The sequence below is a fragment of the Myripristis murdjan genome, chromosome 13 (assembly GCF_902150065.1).
Source record: "Myripristis murdjan chromosome 13, fMyrMur1.1, whole genome shotgun sequence".
Lineage (NCBI taxonomy): Eukaryota > Metazoa > Chordata > Actinopteri > Holocentriformes > Holocentridae > Myripristis > Myripristis murdjan.
Window position 1 is genome coordinate 12726565 of NC_043992.1, and position 22295 is coordinate 12748859.

General features: G+C 40.2%; 1 protein-coding gene across 2 annotated transcripts; it reads left to right on the plus strand.

Moving 5' to 3' along the window:
* Positions 1-209: 209 nt before the first annotated feature.
* ywhae1 (tyrosine 3-monooxygenase/tryptophan 5-monooxygenase activation protein, epsilon polypeptide 1) lies at positions 210-13129 on the plus strand. 2 transcript variants are annotated; one of them, XM_030067517.1, is made up of 7 exons: positions 210-466; positions 3269-3468; positions 4480-4586; positions 4905-5111; positions 8208-8344; positions 9351-9402; positions 11732-13129. In XM_030067517.1, the coding sequence occupies exons 1-6, from the start codon at positions 403-405 to the stop codon at positions 9356-9358; spliced, it is 723 nt and encodes a 240-aa protein (XP_029923377.1). In that variant the 5' UTR covers positions 210-402; the 3' UTR covers positions 9359-9402; positions 11732-13129. The 2 variants fall into 2 exon arrangements, with proteins under 2 accessions (XP_029923377.1, XP_029923376.1); XM_030067516.1 differs by lacking the exon at positions 9351-9402 and having other exon boundaries at positions 213-466.
* Positions 13130-22295: the final 9166 nt, after the last annotated feature.

Sequence of the window (22295 nt, forward strand, 5' to 3'; positions counted from 1 at the left end):
ACTCTTTAAGTTTGATTAACTGTTGAGTATTTGTGTATGGGATGTATGCCGAATTGAAGAGTGGCGCTTACTGTTTAGGAAGCCATGTTGCATCATATTATTCCAGCTGTGTATTTTTTCCGACATGCAAGGAATTATTAAATTGCCAGTATTTTTGAATGCAGTTCGGGGCACAGTTCTCTCACAGCGGGCTGGGGAGTGCTCTGCGTGTGTGCACTACCCGGATGGAGCTGGTCGCCATCTTTCCTCAGTCCCAGTGCAGTGCTGCCGGTGGGGCGGAACACCACTCAACAAACCAGTTGGTTTCTAGGAACTGCCGACAGACCTGACACACCGTCGTGTTTTTTCCTCAAGATTTGCCACTTGAAGTAGCTCGCTACATCGCCTGTAGACCGTTACAAAATGGGAGACCGAGAGGACTTAGTTTATAATGCAAAACTTGCCGAGCAGGCAGAGCGATATGACGGTAAGACACAGTGGGTTGCTCCGTGCGGGACATGTTCGCCGCTGGGCTTTTTCAACGAGCTAACGGTGCGCTAACCAGCGGTAGCGTCGGCTAACTTGAGAGCTAACCGGTTTGCGCCCGCTTGTCTTGTACCCAGCAAGTCCTTAATTTTTACCAACGCCCCTTGCTCCAAGAAACTAATCCGATGTGTCATTAGTAGAACATACTAGAAAGTATCTGTGTCTTAGAGAAACGTTATGGCTAAGTCTGACAGTGGCTAACATTAGCGAAGGGGCTATAACAAAATGGCGGATTACTGGAGCGTGAGCTGTCAGAGTTGCCTCCCCTGCACCAGGCTCGCTAGCTAGCTACTTAGCTAACTTAGCAGTTGTAGTAATAATTGTAGGAATGTTGCCCCCTCCCCCTCCAAAAAACACCTAAGTATTATATCTTCTCATTTAGTCTAATTAACGTCGACAAAATTATTAAGGCGTTGTGTCAAGGTGCCAACTGTATTAATTGTGCCTCAACGTTAGCTGATTAGGAGCAAAGTCTGCTGTGTGTGGGAGTGGGAGGGCAGCTGTTCACTTTCTGGGGGTGATCCCTTGCAGCCAGGCTGTATGGATCGATCGGTGAAAATGACTCCCTCTTCTTGTCTCCGTTGTACTTGTGTCAGACTGTCATGCCATCGCTGGCCCTGCCGGCCGAGGCTGTTTTTAGATTGCTGTTCTTGCCACCGGTGATTACTAGTGTTACAGGGCGTTAGACGTTGCCCAGTAACGTTGTGCGATTGTGCTCATGACTCATTCGTGGGATTTGAACAGGGTGTATTTACGGAGTGATTTATGGTTTACTGGCTGTATGTTAACGTCACTAGAATCTAATCGAATTGATCAGACTGTAGTAATTCAAGGAGAGTGCATTGTTAGTGAAGATTAGGGGACCTTTGCCTACTCCATTTTCTTATTTGCAGATCTGTTTGTACCAGCAGTAAAAGTATTACAAAGGGATCTTTGCCTGAAAGGTTAATTTTTAAAATGCTACCTAGTAGGGCTGAACGATAACAGGTTTTTATCTAGGTGCGAACCCGCCAGATGTTAATATCTCAAAAGGAAACGATATGGACGATATCAAATATCGGGTTATGGTTAGCCCAAGACATTTATTGGTCTGTTCTCATCAAAAATATATTTTGTAAAGTAACTGCGTTTTCTATGTCCCTTTGGTATTGTGTTGTTTTCTGAAGGATTCTTAATTTTCACTGTTGCTACACTTAAAATTTTGAAGCGTGAACCCATAGTCATATCGTACATCGTATCACTATTGAGATATTTGGTATAGATATCGAAGTATGAAATTTGGTCCATATCATGCAGCCCTAATATATGGTTTACTGACTGTATGTTAACGTCAGTAAAATTACATCAAATTGATCACATTGTTAGTAAAGATTAGAACATTTGCCCACCCCATTTTCTTATTTCAGATCTTTTTGTACCAGTGGTAAATAGGAGTGGGAATCACTAGAGGCCCCACGATGTGATATCAACACAATACTTAAGTCATGATACAATAATAATACAGTTTTAAACATTTTGCAAAATGCTTTGCATTGCAATTACATGTATTGCGATATATTGCAATTTATTACCTTTTTTCAACCACAAATTATGCATACAAGGGAAAAACTTTGTGGACATCTTGTTTCATCTAATACAGTAAAGTTTTTATTCTGTTCATCTCACTTCAGTCATCTTTATTGTAGCAAAATGGGATTGTCAGGCTGACAGACTGAACAACAAATCGATGCCATAAATCTTGAATCGATTTGTGGAGTCCATGTGTCAATACTGTATTGCCACAGAAAACAGTGTGACACTGTGCTATATCGTTGTTGTTGTTTACACCCAACCCTGGTGCTAAAAGTATTACAAAAGGATGTGCACCCGAAAGGTTAATTTTAAAAATGCTAATTAGATCAGCTTTTAAAAACTAATCATGACCCGATGAATTAAATATTTACACAACACCCAGCCTGAGATGTACCTTTTTTATGTGTAACAAGTAGCTTAATCTTTGTTCATTTTGTCATTTTATCACAAAAGATGATAATGCCCCCTTGTGTCCAAAATCGTGGAACTGTTTTGGGCCGTAAAATAGTTCCACCATTTTGGACACCGGGGGTCTTACAGTAGTGCTGAAAATGAAACCAAAGTAAATGTGTATTGCTGTGCATGCCTCAAAACTGTTTTTCCATTCATTTATGAGAACTACACTCTCGGTGAAGCACCTGTTCTCGTGACAGGGAAAAAAGTTGATGAACCACACTTGGTGGATGTATCACACTATCATAGATCAGTAAATACCACTGTATGTGTAAAATTCTGACATAGTTTAATATTCATGTAATTTGGTCAGCCAACGAATGGGGCGATTAAGAGCAGTTCTGCATGTCGTATGCACTTGTCAAAACTGCTAGGTGATGATGAACAATTATCTGAATAGTAGCTGAGCTTTTAAACAAAACCACCTCTTTGTTTAAAGTAGATAAATAGAAACAAGGCAGAGGTTCGACCCCTCTCATCACAAACTGTCAAATGGATGGCCAGATTTTGTAGCCAATCAGGAGAGGGTTTGGGAAAGTGGACAAATATGAAAATTGTGTCTGCTGACAAGTTATTGGTATGCATTTTGCAGGGACCACTTCTTGTTCTATGCTATTTACTTTGAGCTAATGATGACAATGAAGGAAAGGTTCCCTCTGGATGTTGAACACGTGTTAGTGCACATTTACATCTGATATCCTGCCTGTCTCCTCAACAGAGATGGTAGAGTCAATGAAGAAAGTGGCAGGCAAGGACGTGGAGCTCACAGTGGAGGAGAGGAACCTACTATCAGTGGCCTACAAGAATGTGATCGGAGCCCGGAGAGCGTCCTGGAGGATAATAAGCAGTATTGAACAGAGGGAAGAGAGCAAGGGCGGAGATGAAAAACTGAAGATGATCCGGGAATACAGGGAAACGGTAAAGATGACAAAATTGCAAGAATTCCCATATAGCAGCTCAGGACTCATTTAAATGGTACCTGTCAGGAGGGGTGCAGAAGTAGAGTGAGCTTTGAGGAGCCTCTGTGCTTATATTTTTCTCAATATGCAAGCTCATATTAATAATACACAGTATTCACTGCTACCGGACAGAGAGCATCTGAGTCATAGTTGGCTATTGCTGTGCTCGCTCCTGCTTTTATGGTGGGAAATAAGAGCTGACTATCATTCTGGGAGAGGCCAGAGTGTGTCAGAGAGCTGGGAGAGGCAATTGGACTGCAGTCAATGACCTAATGGGATTCAGAGATTTGTAATATCGCAGTTGCATCCTCATTTCGTTAGACTCGTTGTTGGACTCCCTTGGGGAACCTATTGCTCCTAAAATTACAGCAACTAACGAGCATTTTCCAGACGCCCATTCCACATAGTCTAAAGTGGCCTTACAATAAAAATTGAATATTGGCCAGTCATTGTCGTCCTGTGCCAATATCATGGAGGTATGGATATGAATTTCCTCAGCAGCCTCAGGGTGTGTCATTTTATAAAATCTGCAGTGAAACCTACCTCACCCTGCCTTGACAGTCTGCTGACCAACACAAGAGTTTTGATAGCATTGGTTTTAATTAATGAAGTGCTTTAGTGTCACATGATTTAAATAAAATATATTTTTTCACCATGCAGAGGATACAATTACTTGAGAAAACGCCAATTCCTTTATATTTTTGGAGCTTTTTTTTTTTTTTTTTTGACAGGAAAATTTAAAATTAAATGCTGGCAATTTAAATGTTGGCAAAATCAGTCCAAATATTGGCATTGCCAAAAACCCATACAGATGGAATAAGTATTCTTCACAAATTATCCACACATCTACCTTCAAGGGCTCTAAATTGACCGCCACTGTTTTGAATTGCCCAGCGATATTTGTTCCAAAAGGACAAGAATATCTGGTTACAGATTGAAACATTGTGTCCCTGTTTTTGTGTGGTGGCAGGTGGAGAATGAGTTGAAGTCAATCTGTACCGACATTCTGGATGTACTGGACAAGCACCTAATTCCTGCTGCTCAAACGGGAGAGTCCAAGGTCTTCTACTACAAAATGTAAGAGCTTCAAAGTTTAATTGCTAATAAATGAATAAATGAAATGAGTCCTGACACAAACAATAATGAGTGAATGTAAGGTTTTTAGTTTTTTGAGTTTTGTGATATTTTGACATATACTGTGGATAACTCCTTGTTCAGTTGGTGATTTCAGCCAGATCATTGGTGCCTAGAATGATTTAAAGAAAAGGGTGGAGAATTTGACCTATTTTGTCCTGTAGAGCACTTCCTGACCCTGGGTTCTTCACGGGTCATGGAATTCCCCGACTTTTCATGGATTTTGAACAGGTTTATTTACTATTGTTTTCCCAATTCCAGGAAGGGTGATTACCACAGGTACCTGGCTGAGTTCGCTACAGGCAACGACAGGAAGGAGGCAGCGGAGAACAGCCTGGTGGCCTACAAAGCTGCTAGTGACATCGCCATGACGGAGCTGCCACCCACACACCCCATCCGCCTCGGCCTCGCTCTCAACTTCTCCGTCTTCTACTATGAGATCCTCAACTCGCCCGACCGCGCCTGCAGGTCACTGTTTTTGGCAATACAGCCTCTCAGTTGTAGCACTGGCTTGTGTAGCCCTTCTAGCACAAAGTATATTTACAAGTACATTAAAAGAGTAACTTTTAAAAAGATAACCCTTGTTTTTAATCTTGACCATAAAAGAGCCTGTAGGGACTTCTTGTTTTTATTCTAGACTTTGAAACAACCAATCGGAACCTGCCCTTGGACCTTAGTTTATAATCTTGTTTTAGGAGGTCAGACCAAGATAAGTTTGGCACTGAGGAATTTTCCTGTCTTTTTTTTTTTTTTTTTCCCTCATTTCTCCTCCACTGTAATCTGGATACCATATTATGAGTGGCTGGACTGGCTATTAATCATTTGCATTTTGAAATCTCATCATGCATAGAGTACATTGTTTACTGCAGCAGCTTTAAATTTCAGTAAGACAAATGTTTTTATACTCTGTACATGCTACACATGTAACTACTGTGGTACAACTTCGACACATGTTGTGCCGACAGGAATTAGTTAAAAGTAGCAGTAGGATAGCATGTCTGCCTATTAGCAAAGGGAGAAGTTGTAATCAGCTGCGTTTGATGCTGTAAACAAAAACAATAGCTAGCTCAGTCTTACTTGAACTTACAACTCCCAGCACCACTCAGCGGCCTCATGCTTGATTTTGATGTGAAACTTTTTTGTTTTTTCCATTTTCTCTTGTCTGAAATGAGAAAAGTTTCGACGCTTGCCTCAAAAGACTTTGGTAGAAGCTGTGATCTGGCTCATATGAGGTTAAAAAGACAATGATATGCCTTGGAGCCGCCACTATGCATGCTTTAAATCTTGTCCTTGAGGCCGCCCTTCTTGCCCTTTGTTGGACAAGTTCCCACCCCAGCACTTGTCACTGACAAGTTGTCTATCTTGAAAGGACAATTAGCCTGAGGCTAAGGTAACCAGCATCTGTAAAGCAACAAGAGGTGTTGAAGAAACAGGCGAAAAACACAGCCTCTCTGAAATTATTTAAAAGAGAAAAAAAAGGAAAAAGATGAATACTAATACTCAGGGTTTTTTTTTAAGTTAGCTTTGCTGTACTTTAATTTGTTACTGCTTTCTTCCATCGTTATTTTTATTACTTCCTCCTCTGGCCTCACCTTGTTGGCCACTGCCAGCTCTGTACTGGCCACACCCACACAAGATACAGAGAAAAAGGTAAACCTCTCAATCCCAACATCAATGAAAAATCCATTTGACAATGTTTTAAGATCTTTGGTGCGGAGTAGCGCCGTGCCCAATTTCAGATTGTATAGATTAGTAAAATACTTAATGGAATACATCAGGATTCGATTTGATTCCAATTCTTGGGTGTCACTTATGCCCCTTTTCCACTAGTACGTACTCAGCTCGACTCGGCTCGACTCTACTCGGTTTAAGAGCTTTTCCATTAGGTCGTAGTACCTGCTAGCAGGTCCCATTTAGCACCTACTCAGCTGGGGTTCCAAGCGAGCTGAGTCGAGCTGAAAATGTGACGTAAACGCCGTGCAGGCAACTGATTGGACAGGGAGTGATGAGCGCGACTCCTGCACGAAAACAAAACCCGACATTTAAAAAAAAAAAAAAAAAAAGACTGCAACAGCGACCGTGCTCATTGATCATCAGTGAAGTTGTCAAAGTCGGAAAATGGCAAGCAAACCGCTACCGGTCAAATAAAGACGTGGAGACTTTTCTGAGCTTGGTGGCGGCCCAAAGAATCCAGAGGGAGCTGGACGGTGCGCCGCCTTGCTATGACGACTCCACCCACGGCGAGGTGCTACACAATTGTAATGGAAAACCACCAAAACCGTGTTGAGGCGAGTAGAGTCGAGCCGAGTAGATACTAATGGAAAAGGGGCACTAGATTCAGAATCGATTTTCGATTCAAAACTGATTCCCAATTGAATGAAGAGAAAAGGGGACACTGTTTCCAATCTCTTGCTCCAGTGTACTGTGTGCCAAATCATACACTATAGACCTTATTCCACTGAAATACAACATGAATAAATTAAACCAAAAAACAACTCAGTCGTAACATCGATATTTTGTCAGCGTAAGTTATAACATTATAATAGCCACTGAGCACTCTGCCAAATAAGTCCCAATTCACTCATGTACACAGAACCCGCAGGCCCAGAAAATCCTGAACGACCCACCAGTCCTGTGACAATGCCTCCAAATTCCCATCAGTTTATAGTAGTAGTCAGCAAAAAACAAGAAAAGTCCATACTGAAATCGTGAAATCTTTGAAAAGGATCAATATTTTATTATTTTTTTATCTGCCAGCCCTACTAGCTGGGAGATATGGCCAAAAAATTGGTTTCATTAATTAATGAAGACATTATTTTTAAAGCAGTATGAGACTAACAAAATGAAGGGGAGGCAGTGTGCTCCTCTGTGTTGTTGTTATGTCGCCAGCAGGGGAGAGCAGCCTCTCTGCTGCACCGTTAGCTCCAGGGAAAGCCATCGTCCAAGACACCGAGTGTGTGCAGGTTTTTGAGGTGAAATAAACTGAGCGCCAAATTATTTTGTAGACCTCAGAGTTTGTTTCAGCTGTTGAAGTGCTGCAGTGTGAGTTGGTCACCGGGTCACGTTTGTTACTGCTGATTGCTGCTCCACTTTGCTAGTTAGTCTCGGGATGATGGCAGAGAAAGTCAGTTAGACACTTCATGTTCATCTTGTAAAAGTAATTATTTAGTCATTAAATTAAAAAAAATGCTTGCAACTACTACCTTTTTTGAAGATCTCATGCAAACATACAGTCAGAGACAGACGCAAATTGGAAATGTATTGCACATCATGTTACCATATTGTACTGTGAAAAAATGTTGCATATTGTAGCTTTAAAGGCAATCAGTAAAACTGTAATATAGAAAAAAAAATCATCTCTGCAAGGGTTTACTAAGTGTGGCTGTGCCAGCATTTTTTCTATTAAGTATAAGTTCCTCACAATTCCATCTTATCATCATTGATTTTTTTTTCTTCCCCACTGAATCCTTTCATGACCATCAGCACTGGCAATGAAGAATAGATTGAAATCTTAATCATCAAGTATATGATAACTTCAACAGAGCTGCTGATGTGTTTGCGCAGGTTGGCGAAGGCTGCATTTGACGACGCCATTGCAGAACTGGACACACTCAGTGAAGAAAGCTACAAGGACTCCACACTTATCATGCAGTTGTTACGTGACAACCTGACACTATGGACTTCAGATATGCAGGGAGACGGTAAGATGCTTCTCTCACAGGTCCCATTACTCATGATTTACTGTCAGTGTAAGACATTGTACTCAGTTGACATGCTAATATCTACAGTGTGGCTACCGGTCTTTGAAGATGATCTTGTTCCAGGAATAGCCACTGTTTTACTAACTCAACACTCTTCTCCTGATAGCTGCCTAAAACTTGTCAAAAAAACTCTTACTGTGTATTACACTGTGAGTAACTTTGTTAACATGTCATTCTCTTCTGAGTCTGCGGAGTGACAGGCACTGATGACACAGAAAAAATGCTGTACATTTGCGCAAATGTTTTCATCTTTCATTATAATTTGATTTAGTTTACATAGCATACAGTAAAAATAACAAGAAAAATCGGGAAAATTACTTAAGAGATAACTCAGTCCAATGCGTGCAGCCATTCTCCAAGCATCGATTCTGAGATGTTTATTCTTGTAGACTTTCAAATAAAAGTTGTACTTCATTTTTCATTGCCAGGGAGCAATGTTTATGGAATGAAATCATATCAGCTGGGAAAACAAGGACACACAGAAATTGGATGTCTGGGTGTTGACAGCAAATGATGATGAAAAGTTCAGCCATGGCCAACTTTTTTTCTCAGTCGACAAGTTTGTTTACTGTCTCCACACGGGCCAAGTTTCCACGGTAGCCCCACTTTATAGGAAGTTACAGGACTTCTGCTTGATGGTGTTGCTCACAGTGTGGACGGCTGGTCGAACAGCTGGTGTCTTGAAGCATTTCAATCAGTTTACTGCCGTACAAATTGCCGAGCTGGAATCAGCTCTTCACTGCTTAAGTGAAAACTGTCCTATCTAACCAAAATCTTTGGCTTTTCCATCTTGCAGCATTTTACTCACTTCTTTTCCCTCCATTCACTCCAGCAGTTTGCATTTCAAAACTAGCTGTGCTGTAGAGCATCCTCTCTGCCTTCACCACCTTCATATCTCAGTGATTCATTGTCTCTCGTCTTTTTTTTCTCATTCCCTCTGCTGTAGAGTCCTAAAGGAAACAAACCCGACTGTTCATTTCCCATGTTAACTGTATTTTGTAAGTGTTGCTCACCCACCCTAGTCTTGCTGTGAGTGTGTGTGTGCGTTACTGCATTCTTTTCTCTCTTTTTCCTGTCCACACTAATTCACTCATGGTTTAATTGAGCCTCTCTTTCCCTGCTTCATCACTCACCACTCAATCCTTGGGCTGGATTGTTTTGTCTTGTTGTGTTTTGTTTACAGTTTGTATTTGAATTGATACCAGGCTATGAGCTTTGATCGTTCACCAGCAGTCAGTTGAAAACAGGAGTTCTTGAGAATTGAGGTTATAGATCTGTGTTAGGGCTGGACGATATATCAATATTACATTGATATTGGGATGTAAGACTAGATATTGTCTTGGATTTTGGATTTTGTGATATGACACAAGCGATGTCTTCTCCTGGTTTTAAAGGCTCCATTAACATAAAAGGATGCAGTTATCTGACTGGTTCCATTCCAACGTGGATATGATCCACATCAGTGCTCATTGTTAATCTGAATCTCGTGTTTAAATATCTTGCGAAATCACCAGCAGTCATCACTTAAATATCGCCGCAATATCGATTTCAAGCTTCTCCGTCAAAGAAATTGTTATATTTGATTTTGTTCATATCGCCCAGCCCTAGTTTGTGTCAGGTTTAGATGTTCACCTGGTTGCCTGTTAAACCTGCATGTACACAAAAGAGCAGCAGGTTATGTCATGATATTGGCATGCTACACTGACACTGTGTTCAGAAGTGTGTTGTAAAATGTGGCCTCCATTTTGGCTCTAAAGGGCAAAACCCAGGGTGGTGTTCCACGAAACAAGATTAGCAAGTTAGCCAGACATTTTAAGTGTTACTGAATATCGTCTGAAACTTAGTTTTAATTTTTTCTTTTATTTTTTGTTTATATTTTTATATTGTTATTAGTGACCATCATCAGGGATGACTGGATCATTATCCTAAACCTAACTTTCAGCCTCTGTTTTCCAGAGTCAAATCACTATCACCAGAATATAGCAGAATGTTTTCCACCATTATCAGGTTAACATTCTAATCCCTGTTTGTGGAAATCCCCCTGGCTGATTTTGAGCCCGTCGTAGTTGAGAGCACTAAGCTGATGTGGTTCAGGTGTGACTGCATGAGTCATAAAGTTTTGTGTTGTAGTTAACTGATTGGTACTTTTCAAACAGGGTTCTCACTGAGGTTTTCACCCTCACTTGTTCACCTCTGTATTGTTATACTTTCACTTTTTGAACACCATGTTTGATCAAGTTGACTGTAACTGAGTTATCAGTCACTTTGACGTTGCAGTTCACTCAACAACACTGGATGTAATTTCATGAAAAGTGGCTTAGACTTGTTTGGACAAATGTGGATTTTTGAGCCCCCATACAGATGCTCTCGCAATCAGTCCTGCTCAGAGCCAATGTTTTGTGCTGAAATTCAGCCATTTCAGTTTTGGAGATTATTGTGCTACAAAATTAAGGGTGCTCAATGTTTCTTCCAGAATGTAGAACTTGTAAGTAGAACTGTAGTTTTAAGTTTGGATGAGCCTCTGAAACTATATTTATGTATTTCTGCTCATTCAGTTTAGGATGAAAGTTTCCCATAGACAGCCAGTGTAGGCGCATGTGTGGTAGCACAATATATATGTAATCAAACAGACAGCACCATATTGCAGGTGGATGGCATTGACTGGCTGATGCCCAGTTTTTAATAAAAAGCCAGTATCAGCACAATATGTTGGCAAACTAATATATTATTCTCAGCCTAATCGAGATTTCCAATTTCCAAATTGATGTCCACCAGTCTTTGAAATTTGTTTGAGTGAAATGGGCTTTGATCACAAATCTAAACCCCCGTGTCTCTCACTGTTCCTGAATGGAAATATTGTCTGTATGTTGCAAGGTTTTGTCAGATTTAGAAAGCATCTTTTTAGGATTTTTAACATCAGTTTTTATAGTTATTTTATTTAAAGGGACATTTCACCCATTTTGAAAAATGTGTTGTTATTTCACTCCCCTCCTTCCAGCTGTTACATTAGGACAGTAGTGGTGCTGTTTTCCTCTCAGTGTTATTGAGTGCTGGATGCTCCAGATATGCTAACTGTTAGCCTCCTGCCATTGAAATGGACTTCCCCCCAGCTAACACTAGAAATAACTGCCTTAATGCACAACTGCACAAATGACTACAGAATGCTCAAGTTACTGTTTATAAGCTTTTCTTGTTTCTTGTTATCAACATCTGCAAAAGATGGTAACCTGACTGAAACATAATTTTTTTTAAATGGGTGATCTCTCTCTTATTTTGAGGGAAAAGGCAGCAAGGACTGAGACTGTTTTTTGTTTGCCGTCCCGCTAGGTGAAGAACAGAACAAAGAGGCGCTGCAAGACGCTGAAGATGACGCCCAGTGAGACTATGCCACCAACAGCCAACAACTTGAGACCCTCCCCTCACCTCCTCACACTCCCTGAAAGTCATCATCCTCCCCCGCTCTACTCTCAAATCTTCTCTCCCACCTCCCCTTTCCTTTTCTTTCACCTCCGGAACTTCAAGACCCACCAGGTCCATGGAGTTAACACAATTTTTTTTTTTTTTTTTTTTTTTTTTCCCCCCTTTGGTTAATTTTTTTTCTTTTATTAGCCCTTTAATTCATTTCAAGTAAATACCACTTAATTGAGACAGTAAATAATGTTAGAAAGACAAAGATAAAGAGAGTCCCTGGATTTTTTTTTTCTTTTTGTTCCTGGTACAAGCAGTTCTGAAATCTTATCTTTGTTTTCACTATTGTATTTTTTGTTTTGTTTGTTTTTTGCTTTTTTTTTTTCCTCAATATTTTTATCAGTTGCTGGATGTATTGAGAATTTTTTTCTTAATGTAATTACAGAAATTAACTTTTATTACTGATATGTTGACTATTAGTTATGGGAGCTGTTTTATCTCTGTTTTTAGTGAAATGTCAGATACAAATCATTTTACCTTTTTACGGGCAATTTGAAAAACGAAAGTGCCCTTTTTGTTAACTTAGTTTTTCAGAGGAAGTTGGCAAAATTCGCGATATCCACGTGGGGCAAAGAAGTGCTTAACTTTTACACCATAGTGATTCTGTTGTCATGTTTTTGTAGTTGTCCTTGGACTGTACTTTGTGCTGAAATACTGTAACTGTGCACACATGCTGATTTCAGGAGGTTGACTTATAGCTAACTCGTGGTTTTAATAATAAAAAAAAACATTGGGAGTACTGTCACTTGTGTAAAAGAGGAGTCTCAATTAGGCCCCGTTTTCTTGACAACGAGCTCTTTAAAATAAGATTGTCAGCACTTGCATGAGTTGACAAATATTCTTTTCTGCTGCTTCTCCCCTCGTTTTTTAGGGTTTGCTTTTGGGTTCGGAGGTGTTGTTTCTTTTGTTGTCTCCTTTGTTTTGTTTTGTTTTGTTTTTTTCTCTTTTTCTTTTTTTCCACTTCATTATGTGTAACTTGGAGCTGATTTGTACTACTGGATATCTGACTGGAGCCACAGACGGGGAATCTGTATTCTTACTGAAACACAGCATGGAATTAACATTAAACAATCTAAATTAAACATTACAGACTGACTTTGTTTGCTCTTATTAATTTCAGCAAATGACCCTGCCTTTAGAACACAACAGACTGATTTTGGTGCTTATTTTCTTGGTTCAGTGTAATGTGAATGAATATAATCCATGGAACTGTTTGTTCAAACAAGGTTATGACTGAAAATAAAACTCTGTCCTGTTCAATCTGTTGCTACTGTGTCTTGGGAAGACCAAAGTAGTTACTTATAGTCCTGAGGCGGATTGTTGGCAGAATTTATTGGTTTCTGTTTATTTAAAAATGAATGTCAGCAAGCCCCAGAATTATATTTTCCCACCTTTCCCAGTGTTTCAGTGCACTTCTGTGACTACTTATGCCATTATAGGCGCTTAATGCTTGAATTTATATCATTTTGACAGCAACACACAAACACCCCCGTCCCCAAAAATTGGTGCAATTTTCACTAATACTGTGGTTTGACAATTTTGGCTTTTAATTAGAAATGTTTCATCAGCCAGTCTGGTCCACCTCTACTGTGATGGATGTGATGCAGTTTAAATGTCTGCTTATTTGTGGGAAAGTTTTATTATCCCATGGTCTAAATGCTGCATAAGGGGCTTCTCCACTGCGGTAACAACACAAGTCGTGCAAAAACTGAATTCTTGTGCAGAACATCATAAAATATCAACAGCTCCCATCCCATAAACACCAGAGTCGGCACTAGCCTTGAAAACCCGATACCAGTAGACGGTGTTGCCATAGCCACGGCAGATGTTGCTACTGGAATCCTAGTTAGCAACTGTGAACATGATCATAAATTAATGTGCTCTATTTATAGGGGGCTTCATCTGAGACAAATGCAACCTTAATGCTATGGCTCGGCTATCACAGCAAAGTGCATGCTGCGTTTCCTCAGTTGGCAGCTGATGGAGATGGTGGTCAGTTTGGTGAAAGGTGCTGCCACACAGTTAGTTACCAACACTGTGGTTGGGAATGACGACTCTTAATTTCAGCCTGTTTTGTGTTACCACCCGGGCCGCCCATGAGGGGGGAAGCTTTCTGGGGTCCAGCTGCTAGGGGGGGCCCATGGAGGCAAACTTTTTCTTCCACCCATCGTGAGAAGGGAAAATATGGTGTTTGAAAGTAGGCAAAAGAGAGGCCCAGTTACTCCTGCCATTTACAAGCACTTTGGTGAATTTCTTGACTTTGATTGACATTCAGAGCACTGGGCAGAAATCACAACACAGGAGTGCTGCTGCCTTTAGGAAAACTAATGTGGAGGACTTTATCATGGTGATGGTTTGAAGAAAGTTTGAAGTCTCAAAGGTCATTTTCATATCGAAGCGGAATGAATGGAAACCAACGGCTGAATAATAGGGAGGAAAAATAATATCAGAGTTCAAGAATATGACTGCTTGCTTTGGGAGAAGATTAGCAGAAACTTGAAGTCTATACATGTAGATATTATTCGAAAGATGATCACTGATCTGGGGTCCAGCTGCTAGGGGGGGCCCATGGAGGCAAACCTTTTCTTCCACCCATCGTGAGAAGGGAAAATATGGTGTTTGAAAGTAGGCAAAAGAGAGGCCCAGTTACTCCTGCCATTTACAAGCACTTTGGTGAATTTCTTGACTTTGATTGACATTCAGAGCACTGGGCAGAAATCACATGAAAAATGTTTAATGTTTCTCCTGGTACTCCCTGACCTCCAGGCCAGACACCCGGCCCTGACCCTAACCCTAACCCCTCAATAACCGGCTTTCCACTGTCGTACCACTGCGAGCTCAGGCTATCTTCAAGCCAGTCGGTGCTCAGGGCCCGTGGCCTCAATCCGTGAGAACAAAAAGCATTCTCGTTTCCACTGTCGTGCTGATAGTCCTGCAGTCTTGCCCTATAACCTGACCATTACACGCCGACTTGGTGTAAATGCAGGTGAGTTGGAGGGAGGAAGCGAGTCTGCAGCACCAACCTTCTACTGCAGAATAGAGCAGGTTTTTCTCCCTTTGGACGCCACTTCGTGTGCTGTGTGTTTTAACTGCCTTGTACTGAGACCACAGTTTTTTTCAGTTTTTGGCAGACCTGTCCCATTGTGTGTTGGATCCCCACTGTCAGCTCACTATATATCACATAGCGTCCTCATTTCAGCAAACACCGTCAGTTTGACTTTGGACATTGTCCTCTGGCCAGACAGTGAGCAGAGAGCTAATGTCTGTTCTGCTTTTTCTGCTACAAAAGCAAGCTGCTGCACTGACATCCTCACTGTACTCATCTCCCTGCCCAAAGACAGGTAAGCCCTTCACTCTGCCTCAGACCTCGGTTAGCCCCGTCTGGCCCATTTGTTGGGCCATTTGCACCTGGAAACTGGCCTCGACAGCCCCACCGAGACATAAAGCAGATTTAGGGAGGGACCTTTTCAGAGGTCCATGCATCTCTGCGGGCTCGGCCTGGATACCATCATGTTTTATCATGGATGAGTTTAATATGATAATGGGATGATCATGCCCAGTGTGTGTGTGTGTGTGTGTGTGTGTGTTCAAGACATCCCATCTAGCTCTTATTCAATTTCTTTCCCTAGTGTTTGCTCTTACACAATGTGGTCTCAACAATATCATTTTAGCTGCTTGTAAATTGTGGCCATCATGGATGTGAAGCGTATTTTACTGTTGCACTTATCGTAGGTCTTTATGGATGAGAGCCTCAGCTGCATGCACGTGTAGGCTCGTGCTTGTTGAGAGTGGACGAGCCTCTCGGACAGGGACAGTCAAACCGGCTCCTCTCCTCAGACTCCATTAGCAGCAGGAGACGCTGCTGCAGCTGCCTGGCATCCACCTCCTCCACATGCAGCTGACTGATGGCAGCCTGCACCTCCTGCTGAGGACAGACCCTGATCAGGAGCTGGGGGTCAGACAGGCCGGATGGAACAGCCTCAAAGAACGAGGAATGCTTATGAATCCATTAATTCAGCCTCTGATGCCAGTCAAGAATGGAAAGGTAGGGGTCGGATTGATGTGGGTCATAAGGGCTGATACAGATCCCCGTGTTTTTTTGGATTGAAGCAACTGAGCCAATATTTTTTTGAGTCTATTTTTGATATCTTAAAGGACCATACCAGTGATCTTCATTGTTTTACATCGCAACAAACTGTTGTGATGTAAAATCATGCAGGGGTACTAGATTTCACAACATAATCAAAATCCCTCCATTTTCAAATTAGAAGTTTTGTTTGAATCATCCACCTTATAATGTTCTGCTTCTGCAGCTAACAAAGTCGTCACCATTCATAAACCACAGAACTGACAACTGGCGTGTAAAGCAAAAGTTTCTGTGGGGACTATTTTCCCTGGCGGAGGGAGCGTTTCACTCTGGCCAATTTCACATCATCACAACACAGGAGTGCTGCTGCCTTTAGGAAAACTAATGTGGAGGACTTTATCATGGTGATGGTTTGAAGAAAGTTTGAAGTCTCTGAAAGGTCATTTTCATATCGAAGCGGAATGAATGGAAACCAACAGCTGAATAATAGGGAGGAAAAATAATATCAGAGTTCAAGAATATGACTGCTTGCTTTGGGAAAAGATTAGCAGAAACTTGAAGTCTATAGGGGAGAGTGGGGTAATTTGTGCCAAGGGGCAAGTAGTGCCACCCCTGTTATCTAGAAAACCATAGAAGAAGTTGGTCATGTGCCCACATATTTTTGAAGAGGCATCCATTTCACTCATCTTATAAAGAAGGGAGACACATGGCTTGAGAGGTAAGCACATTTAAGTTCAAAAAACATTTTTTTGCCCTCTAAAGTAAAATTTCTATGATCAAGGTTTTTTGATTGCTGTGTTTGAACAATTATAGAAAATTTTGAAAACAGTTCACACAGGTTTTAGTACTTTAGGAAGCTACACCATGAGTCTATACAGTTAGCATGATGTTAGCTCAAAACAGCTGGGGGATGCATTTTTTTCAAAATGGTGGGCTTGGGGTAATTTGTGCCAAAGGGCCTTGGGGTAATTTGTGCCAGTGGCACAACTTGTGATTATATTGTATTTTATTGTTATTGTACATTATTTTCTTACCTTTGATCACTAAAACTATTCAGATTCAGATGAAGATGATTTTCAGGTGCTCATTTTGGAAGTTTTATTTTGTTCTGGGTATGTGTTCATGTGGCGCTAGGCCTTGTTATAGAAAAGTGGCCTGTGATCTTGTTAAAATGATAAATAAATGTTAAATAAATAATTTTGTATTGAATTTGTTTTGCTTTTATATAGCATTATCATTTGTGAGATTAAAATGATCTGTTTTACTTCAATTATCAATGGCACAATTTACCCCAGTGTATTCTCTCTAATGGCACAATTTACCCCGCACCGGGGGCAAGTTGTGCCACAAAACCACTTTTTTTTTCAAAAGCTATATTTCTCAAACAGTTTATATAAGATCCAAAGTGATTGTTCCCAGGGATGCACATCATCTTAAACTATATGTGCATATTTTAGTTGGAGGCATTACTGTAATCCCCTTGCTTTAAAGGCACTTTAAGTAAAAATTGGCACTATTTACCCCACTCTCCCCTACATGTAGATATTATTCGAAAGATGATCACTGATAGATTCCTTTAAATTGGCCATTTATGCACCAAAATGTCACTTTTTCCTCCTTAATTTTACTCTTCTAAGGGTGGAAAAAAGCTCTGAAACAGCATTTAGAGCATTATGACATACTAAAACCCAGGATGCCTTTTTTTGGTTAATTCCACAACCTCTACTACTAACAGGACAGGTTAAAGGAAAACCTACACAAAACTGGAGAGAGAGGGCTAGAAGGGTTTCAAGATAAAAACAGGGATGAGAATATATAGAGAGATGAGAAAAACGATGCAAGAAAGAGGAATTTGTTTCTTGTCTCTTCCTCTGCTCTACAGTTGTTGCACAGAGCTTGTAAAATCAGATTGTTGGTTTAAATCCGTGAACTATCTTAGAAAATCCTGGATGGGGAAAGTCGATGAACACTTGCCCTTGACCAAGGAGCTTTACCTCTCCAAAATAAAGATCAGGGAGAGACTAGCCCCTCTCTCGCAGGCTGGGATCCAGGGGCCGCTCCAGCGCGACAGATGTTGTTGGACGGAAACACCTTCTGCTCCACTGCTCGGTGTTTACTGCACTGTGACAGAATGGGATAAAGAGGACATTCCCAGCTCTATCTGCACCACCATCAGCTCCTGGAGGTCAAAATCTGGAGGGAAAGGTATTTTTTTGACAACCACCAAGCACTGAGCATGAAAGTGACAGCGGGCAAAAGGATTTACTGGCCTGATAAACATCCAAGAAGATAAACTGGGGAAGGAGGCATCACTCAGCTGTTAGGTGCAGTCAGAGAAATGTAGAGGATATTTTGTTGTTAGATAAGAATCAGGGAGTTAACCGCTCTTTATTTATGGAACAGAGTTTTTTTTTTATTATATAAGGTTACTACACAGTTTCAGTTTCCTTTGATCTGATGAGAAGATTTTGAATGGCTCAATATGATTTATGCTGACACTCCTGCTGTCACACATGATGATGATTCTTCATAGCAACAAATATCAGAACATGTGAGATAATGAGGGTCACAACACAAAGCACAAATAGATTTTTCCATATCTATTTTCCTCTACATCTTCCGAATCTTTGACATGAATCTCTATGAGGTCCGTTTTCCGTACAAATCACAGTAATCTGTATTGAAATGACACACGGATGGAGCCTTTCAAAGGAACAAAAAATCCAGCCCATATTGTGTTTGAGCTGATTTTTATTCCTGATAATCTTCTCCTCCTTACATGTCTGGGCTGTTTCTTGTCAGATGGTCCAAGACATTTGGCACGGTGATAGGAACTGGTTTGCCTCTTGTAACCTAAGAATAGAACTGATATAACTCAGTCTGGCCACATGGTGGTGATATAATTGAAAGTTTTATGGTTAATTAAGATCTTAAATTGATTTGATCTTGCTCAGTAGATTTGCAGATAAGGAGCAAAAGTCTTTTGTGATGGGTTTTCTGTCATTTAGATCCATCCAAACCATCGATGGACCAGACTCTCGTCAAGTTGTTCACAGAATTTTGCTAACTGCAATTACTGACTAATGAATTTGCTAGTGCGCATGGCCAATTACAAAAAAGGTTACAACTTAATTAAAATTCATCTGATTAGCATAAAATTTGGTAGATAAATGAAGTAGACTAAGGCCGTGCACATACTACAGTCACTCCACCGGGGGGCGCCACAAAAACGGTAAACCTGAATTTGAAAGACTGAATAACAAGCAATTTGGGAAATATAATAAACATGACATTTATCAGTGAGCTGGACAATGATGAGAACCATGTTGACTCAAGAATCAAATTACATGTCTGTTCCATTTTGTTCTGTCTTCTTTTCTTTTGCCGACCTGTTTTTTTTTTTTTTTTTTTTCATTTTCAATAAGTTATTGGTGGGCACATAACTGCTTTCAGTAGGAAATCAAATTAACAAACACAAACCCAGACATCTGTACATACAGACCAGGGCATATCTGTACATCCTTTCTTACGTATTAATATACACACACCTATACAAATAAATGCTTTGGTGCACTGAAATCCATGAAACTATCTAAATTCCACATCTCTGCGTCTTTACACATGAAACATCCTACATACCTGACCCACTTTAATCCAAATCCTCTCCCCCATCCAACCCCCTGCCACCCCCAACCTAAAGTTTTCCTTGAGGAAGAGACAGAGAGAACTGTAAATATAAACAAAGCATTCCACATTTTGTCAGTCGACTTTAAACATCTTCACTTCACACAATATTGGGAAATTTTGCATAGTGCACCTATAGGAGTGATGCTTTTCCTGATGTTTAGATTATAAATGGTGAATGTGAAGTCGTCACAGTCCTGGACCCTGACCAGCTCCTGTAACTGTGAGACGGAAAACTGGAGGTTTTCCAGTTTAAATGCTGCAAAGTGACGTGATTGGATGGATTTCGGTCGTGTTTTTTAGTGCAGGAGCCAATGAGGACCAAGCCCAGGTGTGATTCATTCACTGGGAGGGGCCTGAATCATCATGGTGAAAGTGGTTATAGTTGCTATGGCTTCCTCTTTTAGTTTTCCCGTCCAAGTTAGGAGTCTTGCAGACCTTAAATTTCAAATATTACCTTTCTGACTGAGTCCCACAAATATATTATACTGCTCATATTGATGATTTTGATGCCTTATAATCATGAGCTGAACGGGACATGACTTCATGTGGAGTTGAATAACAGATTATTCAGTGGAGTCTCTGATACGTTCTCTCTGCAGGCTGAAGCTCTGAGGCAATGAGACAAGTGACATTACCAAACAGGGCATTTGAAGTCATGTAAATAAAAGCCTGCAGCGTTTTGCCTCACGTACAGCTGTGAGCCGACACTCTCCACCCTCTCCTCTGGCCTGACTGGCTGGCTCTGCAGCAGCTCCTCTAGCGCCCTCTGCAGGTCAAAGCAGACACATGCAACAGGGGGAGGTTTCCATGTCAGGGTTGACAGGCATTCCACAGTTTATGAGTTGTGCGGGTGTAGTGTGTGTAGTGTGTGTTTTTGGGTGTTTTAAAATGAAAATTCAGGAGGTTCCACCTGTGGGTCATATATCACTTACAAACCATGTGTTTTTATTCATATATCAACTGTACATCACAGATTATCTTTAGTAGGAGAAGGGTAGGTAGGATGCAAGAGATTATATTTTTTATACTGTAAACAACTGAGATGAAGACGATTGCAAGGCTCCATCTCATTCCAGCGTTATTGTTTGTGTTTCCCCAAATTAAGATCATATTTCTGATCATTTCTTTTGCTTCCTGTCACAAAAAAATCTGTTTCTTCCCCAATCCCCTCACTGAAATGTTCTCTCTGTGAGGATAAATATGATAAATATGAAGTGATTTTTCTGTCTACTTTTGAGTTTTTTCCATCATTTGCATTTCTGAAAGCTTAGCTCTGTTTGTGCCAGAACAGTACCCACCTCCTGTTTTGTGCCATAAAACAGTTTCCCTCTGTGCTGTAAAGCAACCAAGCATATCTGATGATGGTCTGGTGCATTTATAGGAATTATACCAATTTCCTAATTGAATTTGGAAATGATTTATTCTGCCCTTCAAAGCAAAAGGAAGCAATTTTCCTGAGAGCAGAGATGAGAAATATTACTTCAAAGATTTTTAAGGAGTGATTTAGGTAGGCCATTGGAAATATGGCTTTTTTTTTTTTTTTTTTTTTTTTTTTTTTTTGTCTTTTTATGAAGTAATTTTGTCAACATATTAAGCCTGGGCTCAGACTTTTCACATTTGACACTTTTTTGGAAGTTACTGCATGCTGCCTTTGCACAGTCTGCAAAATAACAAGGAAAAGATTTCTCTCTTGCCTGTTCATCTTAATACAGAAGTTATTTAATAAAGATAAAACATTGCTGCATTGTAAATTTGAGGCCAAAAAGAGATAACAACAGCAATTAATGTTTTCCAATCAAACATGCTGTTGTTGATGATGTATCTGAGTTTTAGTGTGTTATAATCAAATGTGCGTACTGTACTATGAAAATAAAAAGGGGACACTGATATAAATTTATATAATTTGATTGATCTTTTTTTTTTTTTTTTTACATTACTCAAATTTCAAACGGAGTGGAGTGGTGCTGGCAAACCGTAACTTTATTTTGGCGCAATCGAAGCTGAAAATCAAAGGCAGACTACATTAGCTCCACAGTCATATTGATTTGTGACTGAAGTTATACTGCATTTTCCCTCAGTTTCTCTTTTTAGTTTTAACAGTTACTGCAGATACATGCACCTATTTTACTCCAAAGAAAACAACCAAAAAGAATTAGACACAGGATGTTTGCCCACAACGTAAAGCAGGTATTTATTGTTCCCATAAATGACAATAAATCATTTTGAAGTTTCTGCTTTTTGCCTTTGCAGGACAGTGTTGATGCTGCACACTGCTTGTGAACGGTGCTCGGGGTCTCGGTGTTTTGAGGCTTCTCACTCACCTTTTAATTTGTGTGTCAGAGTGCAATTACACATTAATATGCTCATATGAGCTGTTTTGACATCTTTGACATCAGCTATTCCCCAAAAACACTTGAGGTCAAATGTCATCTTCAGAGAGATGCTGGTTGTCATTAAAGGAAAAAAAAAAAAAAAAAAAAAAAAAAATATATATATATATATATATATATATATATATATATATATATATATATATATACATACACACACACACACACACACACACACATATATATATATATATATATATATATATATATATGTAGGAAATATATATATTTCCTTCATATGGTTCTTTACAGCACCATA